At 29.8% G+C, this 16,084-nt stretch overlaps 2 protein-coding genes across 2 annotated transcripts; both read right to left on the bottom strand.

Annotated features, from left to right (window-relative positions):
- Positions 1-1,945: 1,945 nt before the first annotated feature.
- Positions 1,946-4,181, bottom strand: LOC103494735 (GTP-binding protein SAR1A). The gene is made up of 3 exons (XM_008456074.3): positions 3,717-4,181; positions 3,408-3,539; positions 1,946-2,495 (listed from the first exon to the last, which is right to left on the bottom strand). The coding sequence occupies exons 1-3, from the start codon at positions 3,843-3,845 to the stop codon at positions 2,175-2,177; spliced, it is 582 nt and encodes a 193-aa protein (XP_008454296.1). The 5' UTR covers positions 3,846-4,181; the 3' UTR covers positions 1,946-2,174.
- Positions 4,182-5,082: 901 nt separating this feature from the next.
- On the bottom strand, positions 5,083-6,573 carry LOC103494736 (universal stress protein PHOS32). The gene is made up of 4 exons (XM_008456075.3): positions 6,121-6,573; positions 5,926-6,035; positions 5,705-5,823; positions 5,083-5,357 (listed from the first exon to the last, which is right to left on the bottom strand). Exons 1-4 carry the CDS (start codon positions 6,317-6,319, stop codon positions 5,282-5,284), a joined length of 504 nt encoding a protein of 167 aa, XP_008454297.1. The 5' UTR covers positions 6,320-6,573; the 3' UTR covers positions 5,083-5,281.
- Between the last annotated feature and the right edge of the window lie 9,511 nt (positions 6,574-16,084).

Below are 16,084 nucleotides of genomic sequence, written 5' to 3'. Positions count from 1 at the left end.
ATTTAATTAATTTCAAACTTATATTGTTATTTTAAGGAAAAAATAGTTCAATATAATCTTTAAAGTAATAAAAGGAGATAATTTGATTTATGTTGTGGTTACTAATACACTAATATGACAAATGAATTAGATTTGATTGTGATGACTAATTTTTAGGTTTAATGAAATTACAAGAACTAAATTTGAAATTAGAGAAACAAAATTAGTATTCCAATTAAACGCAGTCTCATTTTGACGAATCTTTTATTAGATGAATGAGTATTGAATTTGGGTTTATGGACAGAAAAAGGAAGAAAAAACAACATAAAGAGCAAGAGCAAGAATATAATGAAAATATTAAATCATTAGATTCTCTAGATTCCAACACGAGAGAGAGAGAGAGAGAGAGAGAGAGAGAGAGAGAGAGAGAGGAGAGAGAGAGAGAGAGAGAGAGAGAGAGAGAGAGAGAGAGAGAGAGAGAGGAGAGAGAGAGAGAGAGAGAGAGAGAGAGAGAGAGAGAGAGAGAGAGAGAGAGAGAGAGAGAGAGCAGGATAATAAAGTTTAAGAATGGAAAGAAATGTATAAACTTTGGGTGGTGGATTTGAGAATCTCTTTCCCATACCCAATGCCCTCTTGATTTTGCCTTCATGTTTATAAAATTTAGTGAAGTCGTCTTGGAACTAACTTTACCACAAAGTTATATCATACAAAAATAAACGTTGGATTGGGCATAAAAAAACCAGATTTAGTGATCAAAACATTTCGTTGCTAAAAACCAGATTCCTTGTATAGTATGTGTTGATCACTACCATTCGGTTAGGTATACTCATTCATCAATATATTGATTGATTTAAACTTTTAACAATTTAAAAACATAATATAAAAAAAAAAAAAAAAAAAAAAAAAAAAAAAAAAAAATCAGATGAGAAATGCAGCTTCCAAATGTATGAGATGCTAATGATCATAAGTTGCAAATGGAAAGCTTTAACTTTGAAGCTTATATTCTGAAGTTGTTTGAAGCCAAGACAGTAAGTCAGACTATAATATTGATAATATCTACGATCACCTAATTAAACAAAAATCAATAATTCTAGTCTTTTTTATATATAAGGAAGAAAAGCCCATAATCTTTCTTATCTTCTTCGATTTGCTACATTATATAAATACATAGCTTTTTCATTCCCAAGACAAATATTGAAATAATCATCCAATTCTTAAATAAATTTGGTCAAACCACACTTTATTCTCGACACATTTTTAATTTTCACATTGCCTTCAAATATTAAATTTGACTAATGGAAATCCTAATTTGATAATATGCATTTGAATTGGACACATAGATACATCATGGCTTATAGGAAAGAACAAGTAGGTTTTTATAAGCTCCATGCAAGTTCTTATTAAGGATGAACCACTGACATTTTTATGACCGGCTCTTCACAAATGTTTAAAATCTATCCTTCTCTTCTCAGCAATTATATAACATATTGTGATGGTCGTCTCTATCCCCAAGAAAACCTCTTTCCACAAGTTATGAGAAAAATAAAAAAAATGGAGAAAGCACAACAAACTGAATCCATTTTTTAGCAGTATGTGATGATAATGTGATGACCATCTCTATTGTGACATCATTTTTTGCAACGATTAAGATGACCATCACGTTAGCGGTTCCAATAAATATGGCCAACTAATGCTCATACATAAGCTGAAGGTTAAAATTTTCAAATCACACAAATCTACCATCCCAATCAAAAAAAAAAAAAAAAAAGCGGAAACAGAAACGGAAAGTCTTCCAAAAAACAGCTATGATTTCTTATTCAGAACCCCAAAAAATATCTTAATCAAGTTTTCATGAATGCCCCTCAAGTCCAAGTTTTTACTTTCTCAGACCTTCCACCTATAACTAGAGTTGAAAAACAACAATTAGAAAAGCGCATCTAACCAGTCAGATGAATAACAAGAGAGATAAGAATGTCAAAAATAATAAACTTGAGGTAAGGAAGTGAATTTTTACATAGTAAGCATTAGTACCTCCTTCCACACATCATCTGAAAGCAAAAAAAAAGTTCAACTTAAAGCCCCTCTTAACACACTGAATATCAAACTGCAATCCGTACGTTGACGACTTGAAGGGGCTTTGGACGGTGGGATTTCATCAATTCATGAAACTGTATGACATACTCTATTGATCTCACCTACTTGATGTATTGAGACATCCACTTGAAACCATCGCCATAGCCCATTTTGCGAACAATACTGCACATGAATACCTCTAATGGACGTACGTTTGAATCAGCCAGATTTACTTTTCCCTTGCCTGTGGTGAAGTTGGTCAAACCGAGGTGATACCGCAATTCATCCTCTGAGGCAGCATATGGAATGTCAATCTTGTTGCCCAAAATAAGGAATGGCACAGTAGCAAGAGACTCATCAGAGAGAAGAGCATCGAGCTCCTTTTTTGATTCTGCAAACCTCTCTTTGTCAAAGGCATCAACCAGGTACACGACAGCATCTACCTGTAGTATCAATTTTCATTTCAAATTAGAAATCATGTCTAAGGACCATAGTATTTGGAGAAAACTGAAAAATATATGCAAAACCATCCACCACATAGCACTTCACACTTCAAACTCAATGTAATTGCCTAAAACCATAAGGATGACCAAGATCCATGGAAATGAAATACTACAAACTGGAGATAATCAACACAACACCAGGCAACAAAACAGACATTGAAAACAATGCTTTCTCACTTTAAAAGATAAATAAAAACAGATAATCAACAAGGTTGACCATAGCTTTAAGAACTTAGTTAACTTTCTTGCAAAGGTTCAGGGCTAAGATAAATTGTTGAACTCCATTTGGCACAAGAGTTGGGTAAATTTATTTCAAATTACACTAAACTATAGGAAATATCACTCCCCCGTAAAGCAACTGCTATTAGATGTGTATTCTTTACAAGTCCATGGCAGATGAGCATATTATGATGACAAAAGACCGACACGAATAACTGATTACATGCGTATCACACAACAATAAGTAAGATGAACAACAGGTGCAAGAGATCCAAAACACTAAGCAAGTAATAAGCAGCTGGAGGACTCTGGTTTTTCTTACAACATAAGTAAAATAAAGGAACCAGTGTCATTCATCTTTCATCAATGGCGGAGGAAGATGCATATAAATCATAATTATATAAGTATGTAAGTTAGATGGAAACCCAAGTCCAGAATATTTTACAGAACAATCTCAGACTAAGAACATATGACAATCGATAAGAGTACAAGCATTGAGAGGTAGTTCATAGGAAAATGGTCTTCAAAGAGCCTAATGCCCAAAAAAAAAAAAAAAAAAAAAACTCACCACAAAAGCAAAGAAATCAAACGAAATGGAAATACAATAAGGTTGAGTTAGAGAAAATTGGGTACCTTAGCATAATAATCCTTCCAGACTCTACGAGCAATTTGATGTCCGCCCAAATCAAAGGCCTTGAATTTGATTTTTCCAATACTCAACTCCTCGGACGTGGGGTACTGGGTAGGCTGATGCTGAACTAACCTCTAGAACAAGCAAAGCATAAAATAAAAACAAAAAATAAAAAAAGGAAAACAAAGAAGAATAACCAAGGCAGAACATGAGCAAGAAACGAAAATCCGTCGCAATTAAGAAAACAAAACAACACATGGATCGTCAAAACAAAAAATGGGAAAAAGGGTAAGGGAAGAAATGAATGAAACCTCATCTTTCAACATATGAAGGAGGGTGGTTTTTCCTGCATTATCGAGGCCGAGAAAGAGGATCTTGGCCTCCTTTTGCCAGAGACCGAGGGAGGCCAAGACGCCATAGAACCAGTCAATGAGGAACATTGGGAAAGCAGATCGGAGGGGATCTAGGTCGGCGATTAAGGAATCTGAATGGTTAAGGTCTTCGATCTGAAACCCAGAAAGGGATGTGGAATTGAGAATTGGGAATTGGGAATTGGGAATTGGAGAAGAAGATGGGAGAAATAGGAAAGGGATCGAAAATACAGCTTTTTGTTGTTGTTGTTGTTGTTTGGGTTGTAATGTAAAACTGTAATGTGAAATCAAAATATCACACACACACACACACACACACACACACACCTCTCCTCTCCTCTCCTCTCCTCTCCCCTCCTTTCTCTATTTCGGATCCAATTCCTTCTAATTAAATTAATTTCCTCTTTCTTTATTATTTATTCAAACTATTTTTCTTTTCATTGTTTTAAATTTCAACAAAATTAAATAAATGACGAGATTTTTTTGGATTTTATGTTTTAACCTAAAGTTTTGGTTTAAAATTGATTTGAGTAATTAATAAAGAGGAGAAAATAGTTATTAAGGTTTTTACGGAGACATTTGCAAAAATAACAAAAAAAAAATTACTAAATTACAAAAATAGCAAATTTCGAATAACCCTCTGATAGCCCTTCGATATTCGTATGATATCATTAATTATTTGTTATATTTGTCATATTTGCAATATACAAGAAAAAATGTACTACATACTATTTTTTAAAAAAAAATTTATCATATGATGTAATCTTCTTTATATATGTACATATTCCTTTCGATGTTTATTCATCCATAATATGAGTAAATTAGAAACTTTAAATTGTGGTTTGATAAAAATATCTAAAACTAACCAAATTTTTAAAATAAGGGGATTTAATATTTCAAACATTTATTTGGTAGTACATTCAAAATTCTAATTTTGGTAATTGTTCAAAATATGTTTTATATGGTTATATTTATGAACTATAATTTGAATGTAATTAATTTACAATATAATGTCTCATCTTAGTTATTACCATCAATTCAAATGTAAGATCAAAACTATAAACCTAAGAGTAAAGTTAGTAATATGATTTGACAAATTGTTGTCCATACAAGTTGTTGATAAGTCTAAAACCTATTACATTCACCCAAGTTTGTTTAGATTTCCCACTTTAAATTTGTTCTTCTACGAAATTGTACCTTCCCATAATTTGTCACCAATATTAAGTATCTTTGTATATCCACTCCATTATAATTTAAACTACTAAATTTCAACAATTTAAAAATAAGTAGAACGTTTCCTCTATCATCCTCGAAAGTAAAGAGACCTAATTTCCATTGAGATTATAACATATAATAGTACAGTTGAATTACAACCTTATTCTTTTAATACAATGCTCCGAGATGAGAAATCAAGTCTCCATCCTCTCATAAGAAAGATCATGCCAATTAAAATTCCGTTAATTCTCTTGGGTGGCTTTTAATTATTCTTTTTTTTCTCTAGAATCTTAAGGATGTTTCACAATAACCACGGGACATTTTGCATATTTCGCACAATAATCGCTCACACTCCCGAGCAATGCCCTGCAAACACAAAATATCCAAATATCCCATAAGTAAAAGAAATGTTTTGAAACATAACTTTCAAATTTGATGGCTATATGTTCTAAAGGTCAAAAATACTTTTAGTAGATTTATGAACATAATCAAAAGAGGCTGGTAGAAAGACATAGAATGGAGATAGTAGAGAGCCTAAAAATCCAAAGTCCAAAATGTTGAATCCAAACTACTTTCATGTACTTTCAAATTTTAATTCCTACAATAAAAATTTCCTAATTAATTATGATCATGGGGGAATTTCTATACGGAAGTTTGAAAAAGATGGGAGTTGTTTGAAAAGGAAGATGGAAGAAATGAATTTGTGAGCAAACCTCTGGAAGAAGCCATAACCATGGCATCCCATTACCAAGGTATCGGCTCCAAGCTTCTCCACCGTGCGACATATCACGTTCTTCGCATCTCCCTTCCCAACTACTCTCTCCAAATTTACCTGCAACAGCACCAATTAAGTGTTCGACAAAATGCCCCACACATAATTACCCAAAAAGAAAAATCAACCAAGAGATTCGATTCTTCTTCATCCACTACTCACGTTGCTACTAAACTTCGCATAAACCGCTTCCGCTCTCTTCATCACCGCGCTAACCAAATCCTTGCTCTGCTTTTCCATCGCCGAAATCACCTCGCTTGAAAACACATACCCTACAAACACAAACCCCCCCCCATATAAATCGAAATCGAAATAACCATCCCCGTGCCGATGCCTGAGTTGAGAAATTTTAATTACCAGGCGCATCGAAGGAAGAGATTGAGATGGCTGGAGGAGGCTTAACGTAGAGTAGAATCAAAGTGTTTTTGGTGTCTGGAGAAGTGAGATTTGAAAGACACCATTGCAAGGCGAACATACTCTCTTCACTCTCGTCCACAGCAACCACGATCCTCTGGCTCTCTCCCTTCGCCTTCAATGAATTCTTCGCTGCTTCCATTATCGTCTTTCTTTCCCTCGATTTGAGTGTACTTTTGTTGAGATGATGTTAGAGCTAGCGCTGCTATAATGAATAATGGTATATGTGTGTGTGTTTATATATGGCGTCGAGAACTGTATTGGCCTCAGGATGTGGATCACACCCCGGAATCCATTTTTTGTTTAGGCCTAATTGCATAATTTTATACAAATCCATTCATCGATAATATCGTAAACGTCCATATCACTCCATACATCTATATAAGTTACGTTCGTATAGAGTTTACTTTTTCCTCTTTAGACTATACAAACTACATACTAATATTGAGAATTTTAGGTTGAAAAAATTGGTTTTGAAAAGCAAACTTCTACTTTTATTCGACATACAACTTCGGTTAACAATTAAAAATTTATTATTCAAATATGGCACGTTTATGGTAGACGATCAATCCACTGTGCTACACAAAAAGTGGTGTAAATATTTTATTTAGAAATAAAAAATGATAATATCAAATGAAAAAGAAAGAAAAAAGGGAATAAAAAAGATATTTAATTATAAACAAACAACGAAAGCAAAACCTAACCCAAACTAAAAAGAGAAACAGTTGGCTTCCTAATCTGTTTGTCTCAAGAATACATACAAAGCCAAATGGAAAGAGAAAAATAATTGAAAGTTAATACACAATAACATTATATTTGTCAACATATCAAGTCTCCTTCATAAATAGAATACCCTTTTATTACTACACAAAGCTGTCCAAAGAAAAATAATAAAATAAAATAAAATACACCACTACCCCCCCCCCCCCCCCCCCCCCCCCCCCACAATAAAGTTCGATGTGAACGTAATAAAGTACCATTTATGAAAGACCTTTGACATAAGATTCACCTCGAAACTTCGATGTAATTAGCTATAAAAATATAGGATTAATTGCTTAGGCATATAGAAGTTGTCATTGGTTTCTAGAAATTGGATATCTATTGTAATAATACGATCGCATGACAATTTATCTGGAGTTTGAAACTTGACATGTAATTCGTTGTTTCTTATTATTGTTTATTCTTTTTATTATTTAGAAACAATTACATTAAAATTGGTCATTTCTATCAATTACACTTGGCTTACATTGAAAAGTTATTTCTTAAATAATTGAATTACATAGATAATCTTGTGGGAAATAATACTTGAATAATGTGTGTTTGCACTACATGTTATAGATCATTTTGCACCTAAACACATCTCGGTCATCACATTAGAGACATTTTGTTATGGATCATAGTCATATTCATGTTTAATTTGAATGAATTCATGGTGGGTGTGGATTCCATCCAATTGCTTTCATTGAAGTTTATCCTTTTAATTAATGAATGATTCTTTTTTTAATTTAGAGTGTGTTGTTTTTTCCCCCCAAAATTATAGATTTATCATCTATTCGATCAAGTGAGAAATGGAGATTCTAAAGGAGAGGTGATAGAAAGTAGAATTGCAAGCGGTTCAATTCGGTTATTATGATCACATCGTGATTTTGAAAAGTTTGCCATCTCCATCTCTCAAACTATTGTACTAAAAAACAAGTTTGTCTACGCTACTTAAAATTTTCAAACTTTATATGTTTTCAATTTGAAAATTGCCAACTTCGCTAGTTCCCAACCCGAAATCGATGAACAATTTAGAGTTGAAGAAGCAATTCCAACATGAAATCAACAAGTAATTTTAGTAAAAGAAGAAGAAGAAGAAGAAGTTTTAGGTGTGTTTTTCATGAAAAGTATTCGGATGTAGCCATAGGTACATATGTCTAATAAAATAGGAAACCCTAATTATGACATTTATATATGTAAAGAAATAGAGAAAAAAAAGCAATATCTTACGTTATGGATGAGGAGAACAATAAAAGGTCATAATGTAATTAAAATTGATGGGTGCACATAACATTAATGAATGAGTGACAAATTGGGATGAGATAGTTATGAAATGATTGGACACTACTACTCCTACCTATCAAATCCTTCCAACTCTCTACACTATAATTTCTTTTCTTTTTAATCTGTAGAAGAAGAAGAAGAAGAAAAAAAATACTTCAGATGGGAGATATTATTTTTGAGATATAGGAATCAAATTTTCATCAACTTTTCTTACCAAAAAATTTAATATCAGACCACAAATTTCTTTTTTAAAAAATTAAATCAAAATTTAGTAGAGCTTTAAAATATAACGTCATGCTGATCAAATTTTCTAAAAATAAATTTAATGGATAATTGAAAATTCGATGACTAAAATTTTTATTTTTATTTTTATTTTAAATAACGAAATCTTGAAAGTATCTACAATAATAATAAAAGAATAACAAAACGACGAGATTAATTTTTTTTTTATCATTTTCTATTATATATAATTAAAATTGTCTCACATATCTATTCAATAGATAAGACAAAAAAGAAATCAAAAGTTTACCTTTCGTTAAGACAAGAAATTTGAATATTTAGTAAAACTTAACGTTAAAATTATAAATTTTAAAATTTATGGATCAAATTAAATAAAACCCAATTACTTATATTTTAATTGTAATGTTTTAAAGTTGAATAAAACCCAATTTCTTGACTTTTGGGTATTTGTATATATCAAAGTTAAAATTTAAATTTAAAAAAAAAAAATTGTTGGAGCCGCCGATTTTGAAAGGAAAAGAAAAATCAAAATAACATATTGTAGTTTTTGTTTCTAATAATGATAATTGGTTTTATGATATTTTGGATCAATTGGAAGTAAACAACTGTTCTTTTTTCTTTTCTTTTTTTTTTTTTTTTGTTCGACAATGATTTTGTTTCATCATTTTTTATTTTTATTTTTATTTTTGTCTTTTCTAATATCTTAGAGAAAATATCTTTTTTTAAGGTCAAAATATCTAAGATTCAAAAAAGAAAAAGAAAAAAAAATCAAACTTATTGTAAATATTATTAAATAGATTAGTATCAAGTAATTTCTATTTTTATTTATTTATTTATTCATATATTGTATTTTTTTTTTATATTTGTATTTCCACTATGCTTTGTTTCTATAACAAAACTTTCATTGTGAAAAAATTTACTAAGTAGAAAATTTGATTTGTTTTGCTAGAAAAAGAAAAAAATTTCATTCGCTCGGTTCTTAGCCTATATTTTCAAATCATAATTAACATAAAATTTATTATGACCTTTTTATTTCAACGTTTGAGAGAAGAAAAATGAACCTCCAATTTTTGGACAACGTAACAAAGTAATGTTAGCTTAGGAGAGAATTTGAGGCTTTGAAAATTAGAGATTCACCTAATTAACTTAGCTGTGTATATCTTAATGCAATTAGAACAAATTGGAATTGCATGTTTTTCACTGTTTCAATTTAGATCACTAGTTATTTGATTAGAATAAATTAATTGACTTTTCCAATTCTTTTGGTTAGGCATGAACGATAGTTACTTGATTCCAATAATGAGAATTCAGTGATCAAACATTTTGAATATGGAAACTACGTTACAACCCAAGCTAGAATTTTATGTAATTCTTTATAACTCTCAATTTATTTGCTTTTGTTTTACGCAATTTACTTTTATTTGCAACCAATCAAATTAATTATAAATCCTCCATTCGGTTACCATAGGAATGGTAACCTGTTTAGCTAAAAAATTCAAAGGGTTCCTTGCGTACGTTCAACCCATTATATTACTTTCTTTTTAGTGGATATGATTACATCATTTTGTTTAGATTTTTTTGGTGACGAAATGCACCCGATCATTCAAACATGTACAAAAACTGGTAACTCAGTTCAGTGTAATATAATATCGTCTACATTTGGAAGGATGTGTGTCCGGTATAAAAGAAAAATTTAGTAATGACGAGAAAAAGAAAGTTGTCTAGAAAAAAGAAAAGAAAAAAGATGCAATAATAATTCAATGGGGTCCAAGATCTTGAGTTATTATTAAAAGCTAAGGGGGAAGAATTAGTGAATGGCTAGAAATGAGGACACCTCCTTTGATTTCATATCCCATTGCTCTTTCATCAAATCACGCATCCATCTTATTCCCTTCAATTTCATTCAACTCTTCATGTGCATAACTTTCTTATAATCTTCTCAAACTCCTAATAACAATACCTATCAATATCAATTTAATTTAATTTTGATACTTTTGATATTTACATAAAAACTTATCACCCACTGATCTAAGTCAGTCAGATTGAAGTATGCAGAATCAAATCCCTATTTATCAAATTAATTTGAGATATAAATTGTGTGATTATGGGTGGAATAATGGAGGGAGGTCCATATTAGGGGGAAACCCAATGTGGACACGATGATATGCCTTTTTATTGGGCTTCAAGAATTCCAACCCAACCATACTACTTTTGCTCTTCTCAAATTAAAAACATGAGACAATTCTATATATATATATATATATATATATATATATATATATATATATAAAAAAAAAAAAAAAAAAAGATTAACCACCCTTCCCAAAATTTAAATTATAAACATATCTTACTTTTTCATAAAATAAAGTTCTATTTCAATTTTTAATTTTTACATTTTTTTTTCTTGATATTTTTAAAATCAAGTTAATCTATTTAAAAAGAAAAAATAACTTGTAGACAATTCGATTCTCACTAGTAATAAAAGAAAACGTGTGAATGACGTAGAGGCTTCACTTCATACATCAAATTAACTTTTCTTAATCCAAAAGTTATTATTAATTTAATAGACTTATTTGAAACTTCTTCTTTGCTAAATTTCTCGTACAACTAAATTTATAATTCAAATATATCTAATAGTATAATTTAATTTTATAACACATAGAAATCTCTTTTTAATGTATGGTTCTAAGCTTTCAAATTTTCCCAACCAACATACCACTAAACTATATGATTCAATAAGACATACCAAACAATCAATACATCAAATCAATTCGATTATTTTGTTACTTTCTATAAAGAAAAAAATTTGCTCATATCATTTCCTTTGAAGGTAAGACTTTGAATTGCTACCAAATTATACACAGCAAAGTCTGGGTCATAACAGCAATTAGTTACTAAACTTAAATTTCTCTTATTAGTTTCATGTTGAAGATTTCAAACTTTAGGTATTGAGTCAAAAATCTTCTCCTTTATTGGTCCACTATTAAATGCCCCCCCCCCCCCCCCTTATTCCACCTACAGTCATACATATATAGTTAACATGTTCGAGAGATTAGATTAGATTATCCTTTTTTTTTTTCAAACTCACGCGTTAGAATGTTTGCTCTCGTATATTTGCAATCTAATACGACTAGTTAGTGTCACAAATTTTGAAAAGAAATTTAATTCATGCAAGTGAACTTGTTTGTGATATACAATAACTAGTGGACTTGATCGGTCTTTGTTGTGGTTCAAGAAAAAGAAAAAGAAAAAGACTTAACTCAATGATTCGACCGACTAGACTATTAAAAGAGACTATTGTACCCAACTAAACTAAGTTTGTCTTGGACCAGCCCTCTTTATACAAAATTTATTTTCTTAGTACATTTTTGAGGCAATTGAAGTTGGGCTCAAAGACTGTTATGTATTTATTTGAACCAACAATCACAACTAAAACATATATCTTCCATTTCAATTTAAAACAAATATTGCCACATTTGATAGGGCACAGTGAGCCTTTAATCACTTAATATAGTTGCTCCTATTAATTTAATTGAAGGAAATAAATAAATGGTTATGATTGGTATCAATGAGTTTAGAGTTAGAAAAATATGGAAATTTGTAGAGGGAAGAGGAAAGGGAAAGGGAAAGGGAAAGGGAAAGAAAGAGAGTCAAAATTGAAAAGCACAATTAGGACGATAAGAACAAGAGAGTGGAGAGAGAGAGGATAAGTACAAATGTCCACATCCTAAAACCCCAAACCAAATAATATCCTAAATAATACCATTAATATTATTAATTTATTAATTATTATTATTATTATTATTTTATTTTAAGGAAAAACTATGAGAGTATGAGGAAATGAGTTTTAGGTGTCGACCCCACAGAATCTGAAAGGAAACCGGCCACCGTCCTCCTCCCATTTGTTCGAAAATCGGCCCCGGTCACCATGGGCCCACATATTTTAAAAAATATATTCAAATGAAAGCTTTAAATTCCTCCTGACCGTTTGATTTCAAAACCACGGGGCTCCTCCTCCTCCTCCTCCTCCTCCTCCTCATCCTAACAGAATAAAACGCCGTCAATCAATACGACAAACAATATCATCTCAAAAGACGATTTTGTCCCTACCACCACCTCTTAACTCCTCATTTCTTCTCTTTTATATATACACATAAATGGGTTCTTCCCTTAATTAATTTCTTTTGCCCATCATTCTTAATGTTCATGTGTGGGTGGTGGTGGTGGTGGTGGTATTGAATATTCATCCTTAGTGATTCCTAAAATTTCTTGAAAGTTCGACCTATCCTTTGTGGGTTAATTTTTGTTTTTTATTCTATTAAACATCTCCATCTTATTTTTTACTGAAATGAACTGGGTGTGAGAGAGGAGGTAAGTTTGATTAACAACGGTTCGAAAGATTTTATTGAGATAAAAGATAAAGGATGTCGTTGTAGAAATTAAGGACTTGATAGGTCAATTGGGTTTTTTTTTCATATATATAATACTATTAAATATACATGACATAACTACATAATTGCATAAGCGAATAATAAATTAACATCATATATAATTGCATTAGCGAATAATAAATTAACATCATATAGCACAAAGACATAAATCAATCAATAAAATGATAAAAATGACGAAAATTGATAGAATATGTTTTTAAACAAACATTTGTTTTGTTTTTTCTTTTTGTAAAACTTTATTATAATCAATAAATTGATGAATAAATTGCTAATAGGTGTTTTTATCTATTCAATTATTCAATAATAGTATATTGATAATTGGTTATTAAAAAAAGTAAGTAAGAAATTAAATTATCTTCATCGTATTATTATTATTTTAATTAATTGCTTTCTGTGTTTAGAAAATGGGAAAAGTAGGGATTGAATTTCCAAATGAGAGAGACCTTATCCATAAAAGATTATTGAGAAGGATGACCCATATGAAGAGTGGATATATTTATAAGTAATCATGAGGTTAATTTTAATTATTTATTTAAGGGGACTTGTGGGCATGTTCTACATTATATTCCTTTCAATCCATAATATTTTCAAATTCAATCTTGATTGGGATTTGCTTCATATATTTATAAACTTAAAATAGTTTAAATCATGGAATTAACTAAATTGGGTTTTTGTATATTTTAATCACATATTATATTGGAACATAATTCTTAATTAGTTCGTGGTTTAAATTATTGAAACAATTATGCATTTTGGAGTTTTAAATGATGGTAAATAGAGGAATATAAATTAGATGTTTTCCCCTATATTCATAAAGCCTACTTATAATAATTTTAAAATTTTAAAAGTGATCTATAATTTTTTACTTCATGATTTAAATTATTGAAAATTTAGATTTGGTTTGGTAATTTTAGTTTTTTATTTTAAAAAATTAAGTTGATTTCCTCTAAGTAAAAGAGTAGAATAATTTTTAGACAAATTAAAAAAAAAAGTTACTTTTTTATAAAAAAAAAAAAATCAAATCTTGGCATGGTATTTAAAAATATTTTAAGAAAATAGATAACAAAATAAGAAATATATGAGAAAATGTAAATACACTTGATTTTCAAAATGTAAAAATAATAAATTAAGCTCGATTTGAAACCATTTAGTTTTTTATTTTTTAGAATTAAGTTCATAAATACTATTTCAATATCTAAATTCATACGTTTGTTATCTACTTTTTTACCAATGATTTAAAAATTTTAGTCAAAATTTAAAATCTAAAGAAAAAATAGGTTTAAAAATTTGTTTTTATTTTAGAATTTGACTAAAAATTCAACCATCGTACTTAAGAAAGATGCTAACTATTTAAAAAAATGTAAAAGTATAAACTTATAAGATCATTTTTAAAATGACAAAATCAAAAAAGGGAATCCAAAAGGAGTGTAAAGATGGACAAAAACTAAATAAAGGATTAGAAATGGTTTCTTATCCAAATATATATATATTCTTATCCAATCATGAATTAAAGCATCTTTGAGAAATAGGGTTTCATACAAAACATCCTTTCTAATGTTTTTCTTACAAGTGATCAAGAACCCTTTTTGGTCTTTCAAATTCTTTATGGAAAAAGAAAACCTAAATGTTGTTATAATATTATGTTGTTAGCAAAATTGAGTTGCTAAAGATGAGTGCTGACGTGACATAGTCAAAATGATAAAAAATTAGGTGAGCTCAAGTGGATTGTGATTATGATCGACAATAACCAATATCGGGGGCTAAATATTTTATCAGTAAGTGCATAAATGTCATTATGTGGGAAGCTGAAAACAATGTTGAAGGATTTGTCCATGCTTGTGAGCCATGAGTGGTCAGGTCCAATCAGTCGTTAGAGGTGGAATTTGATACATTGGAGTCTTCATTGAGCATATTACTTCTGTTGAGAACCTTGTTAGTAGTGGTTACATCCGTAGATAGGGTAACAAATTTGTACATACTATTACAACTTGTATCCTTCCACGATTATCCTTTAGTATGAAAAGACGTATTTTTTAATATCATCATCCTCTATTTCTTATGTGATAAGAAGGAGATGGATTAGTGGGTGGACTTGGTTTACTCAAACGAATTAAAGCTCTAACCATTTTTGAATAATTAATTTGAAAATTATAAGATGTGAATATACTTAAATTCCATTTATATCAAATTATTATTTAAAAAAAAAAACAGATAGAAAGAGTTAATTAGGCAAAACTGAAAAAAAAAAAAAGGAAAGTCTTTGTAGGAACTACTTTTAGAATCCAATGAATCAATTTCCTATTTGATGTAAATTATCCACAAACATAATGTATATTCTTAAATCTTTCTTAAACAACTCTTTTTTTATATTCTGAAATTCTTATTTTCAGCTGCTTTATTTTATTTTCTTTTGAAGTTTTAATAATTGATTAGAATAGAAAAGAAAAAAACCTTTTTTTTTTCTATCTCCAAAGGATGTTTTTATTTATATTCACTAATGGAAGCTGCTCTACGATATATCTAACCATCATAAATGTTTTTGTCACGTTTGCTTTACAAATTGTGATAGAAATAGTTGATGGATTTATCTACCTAATTTGTGATTAATAGATTCAAAACGTTATATTTATATCCAAAGTTTTCAATTAATAAGCATTAAAATATATATTTATTACTACGTTACGCCCTTCTCAACTCTATCTATTAATGGTAAAAGACTACTGTAATTTGTAGATTAGATGTATAAGAAAAAACCGACTTTCATATATATAACATAGAAGTTGACAAAAAAAGGTTTTTGACTTTCCTAGAATTTTCACATTTTCATGATTTCCTTAAGATATAAATTGAGTTGGAAGTCACTGTGTGAGTGATCATTAGTTTAATTTAATTTCCCAAAATCCATCTTCGGTGTTAAAAAGATTCAATCTCTTCATTTATATGTAAATTACAAAAGAAAATATTAGGTCAACTAATTAAATTTTAAATTATAATAAAAGAAAATTTATTTTGACATTCGAATAGCTTTAACTCTTTAAAATGAGTAAATTATCTTTTCATAACAAACTACCTCCAAACGTAGGTTTTATCGTCATGGACTTTTGTGTCTCTTCAACTACTTGTTGGTGGTATTTTGTTGTTACAGTTGTTGTATGTGCTTTTCTTTCAATAGA

The sequence above is a fragment of the Cucumis melo genome, chromosome 7, assembly GCF_025177605.1.
Source record: "Cucumis melo cultivar AY chromosome 7, USDA_Cmelo_AY_1.0, whole genome shotgun sequence".
NCBI lineage: Eukaryota > Viridiplantae > Streptophyta > Magnoliopsida > Cucurbitales > Cucurbitaceae > Cucumis > Cucumis melo.
This window is presented reverse-complemented; position numbering and strand designations above follow the sequence as displayed.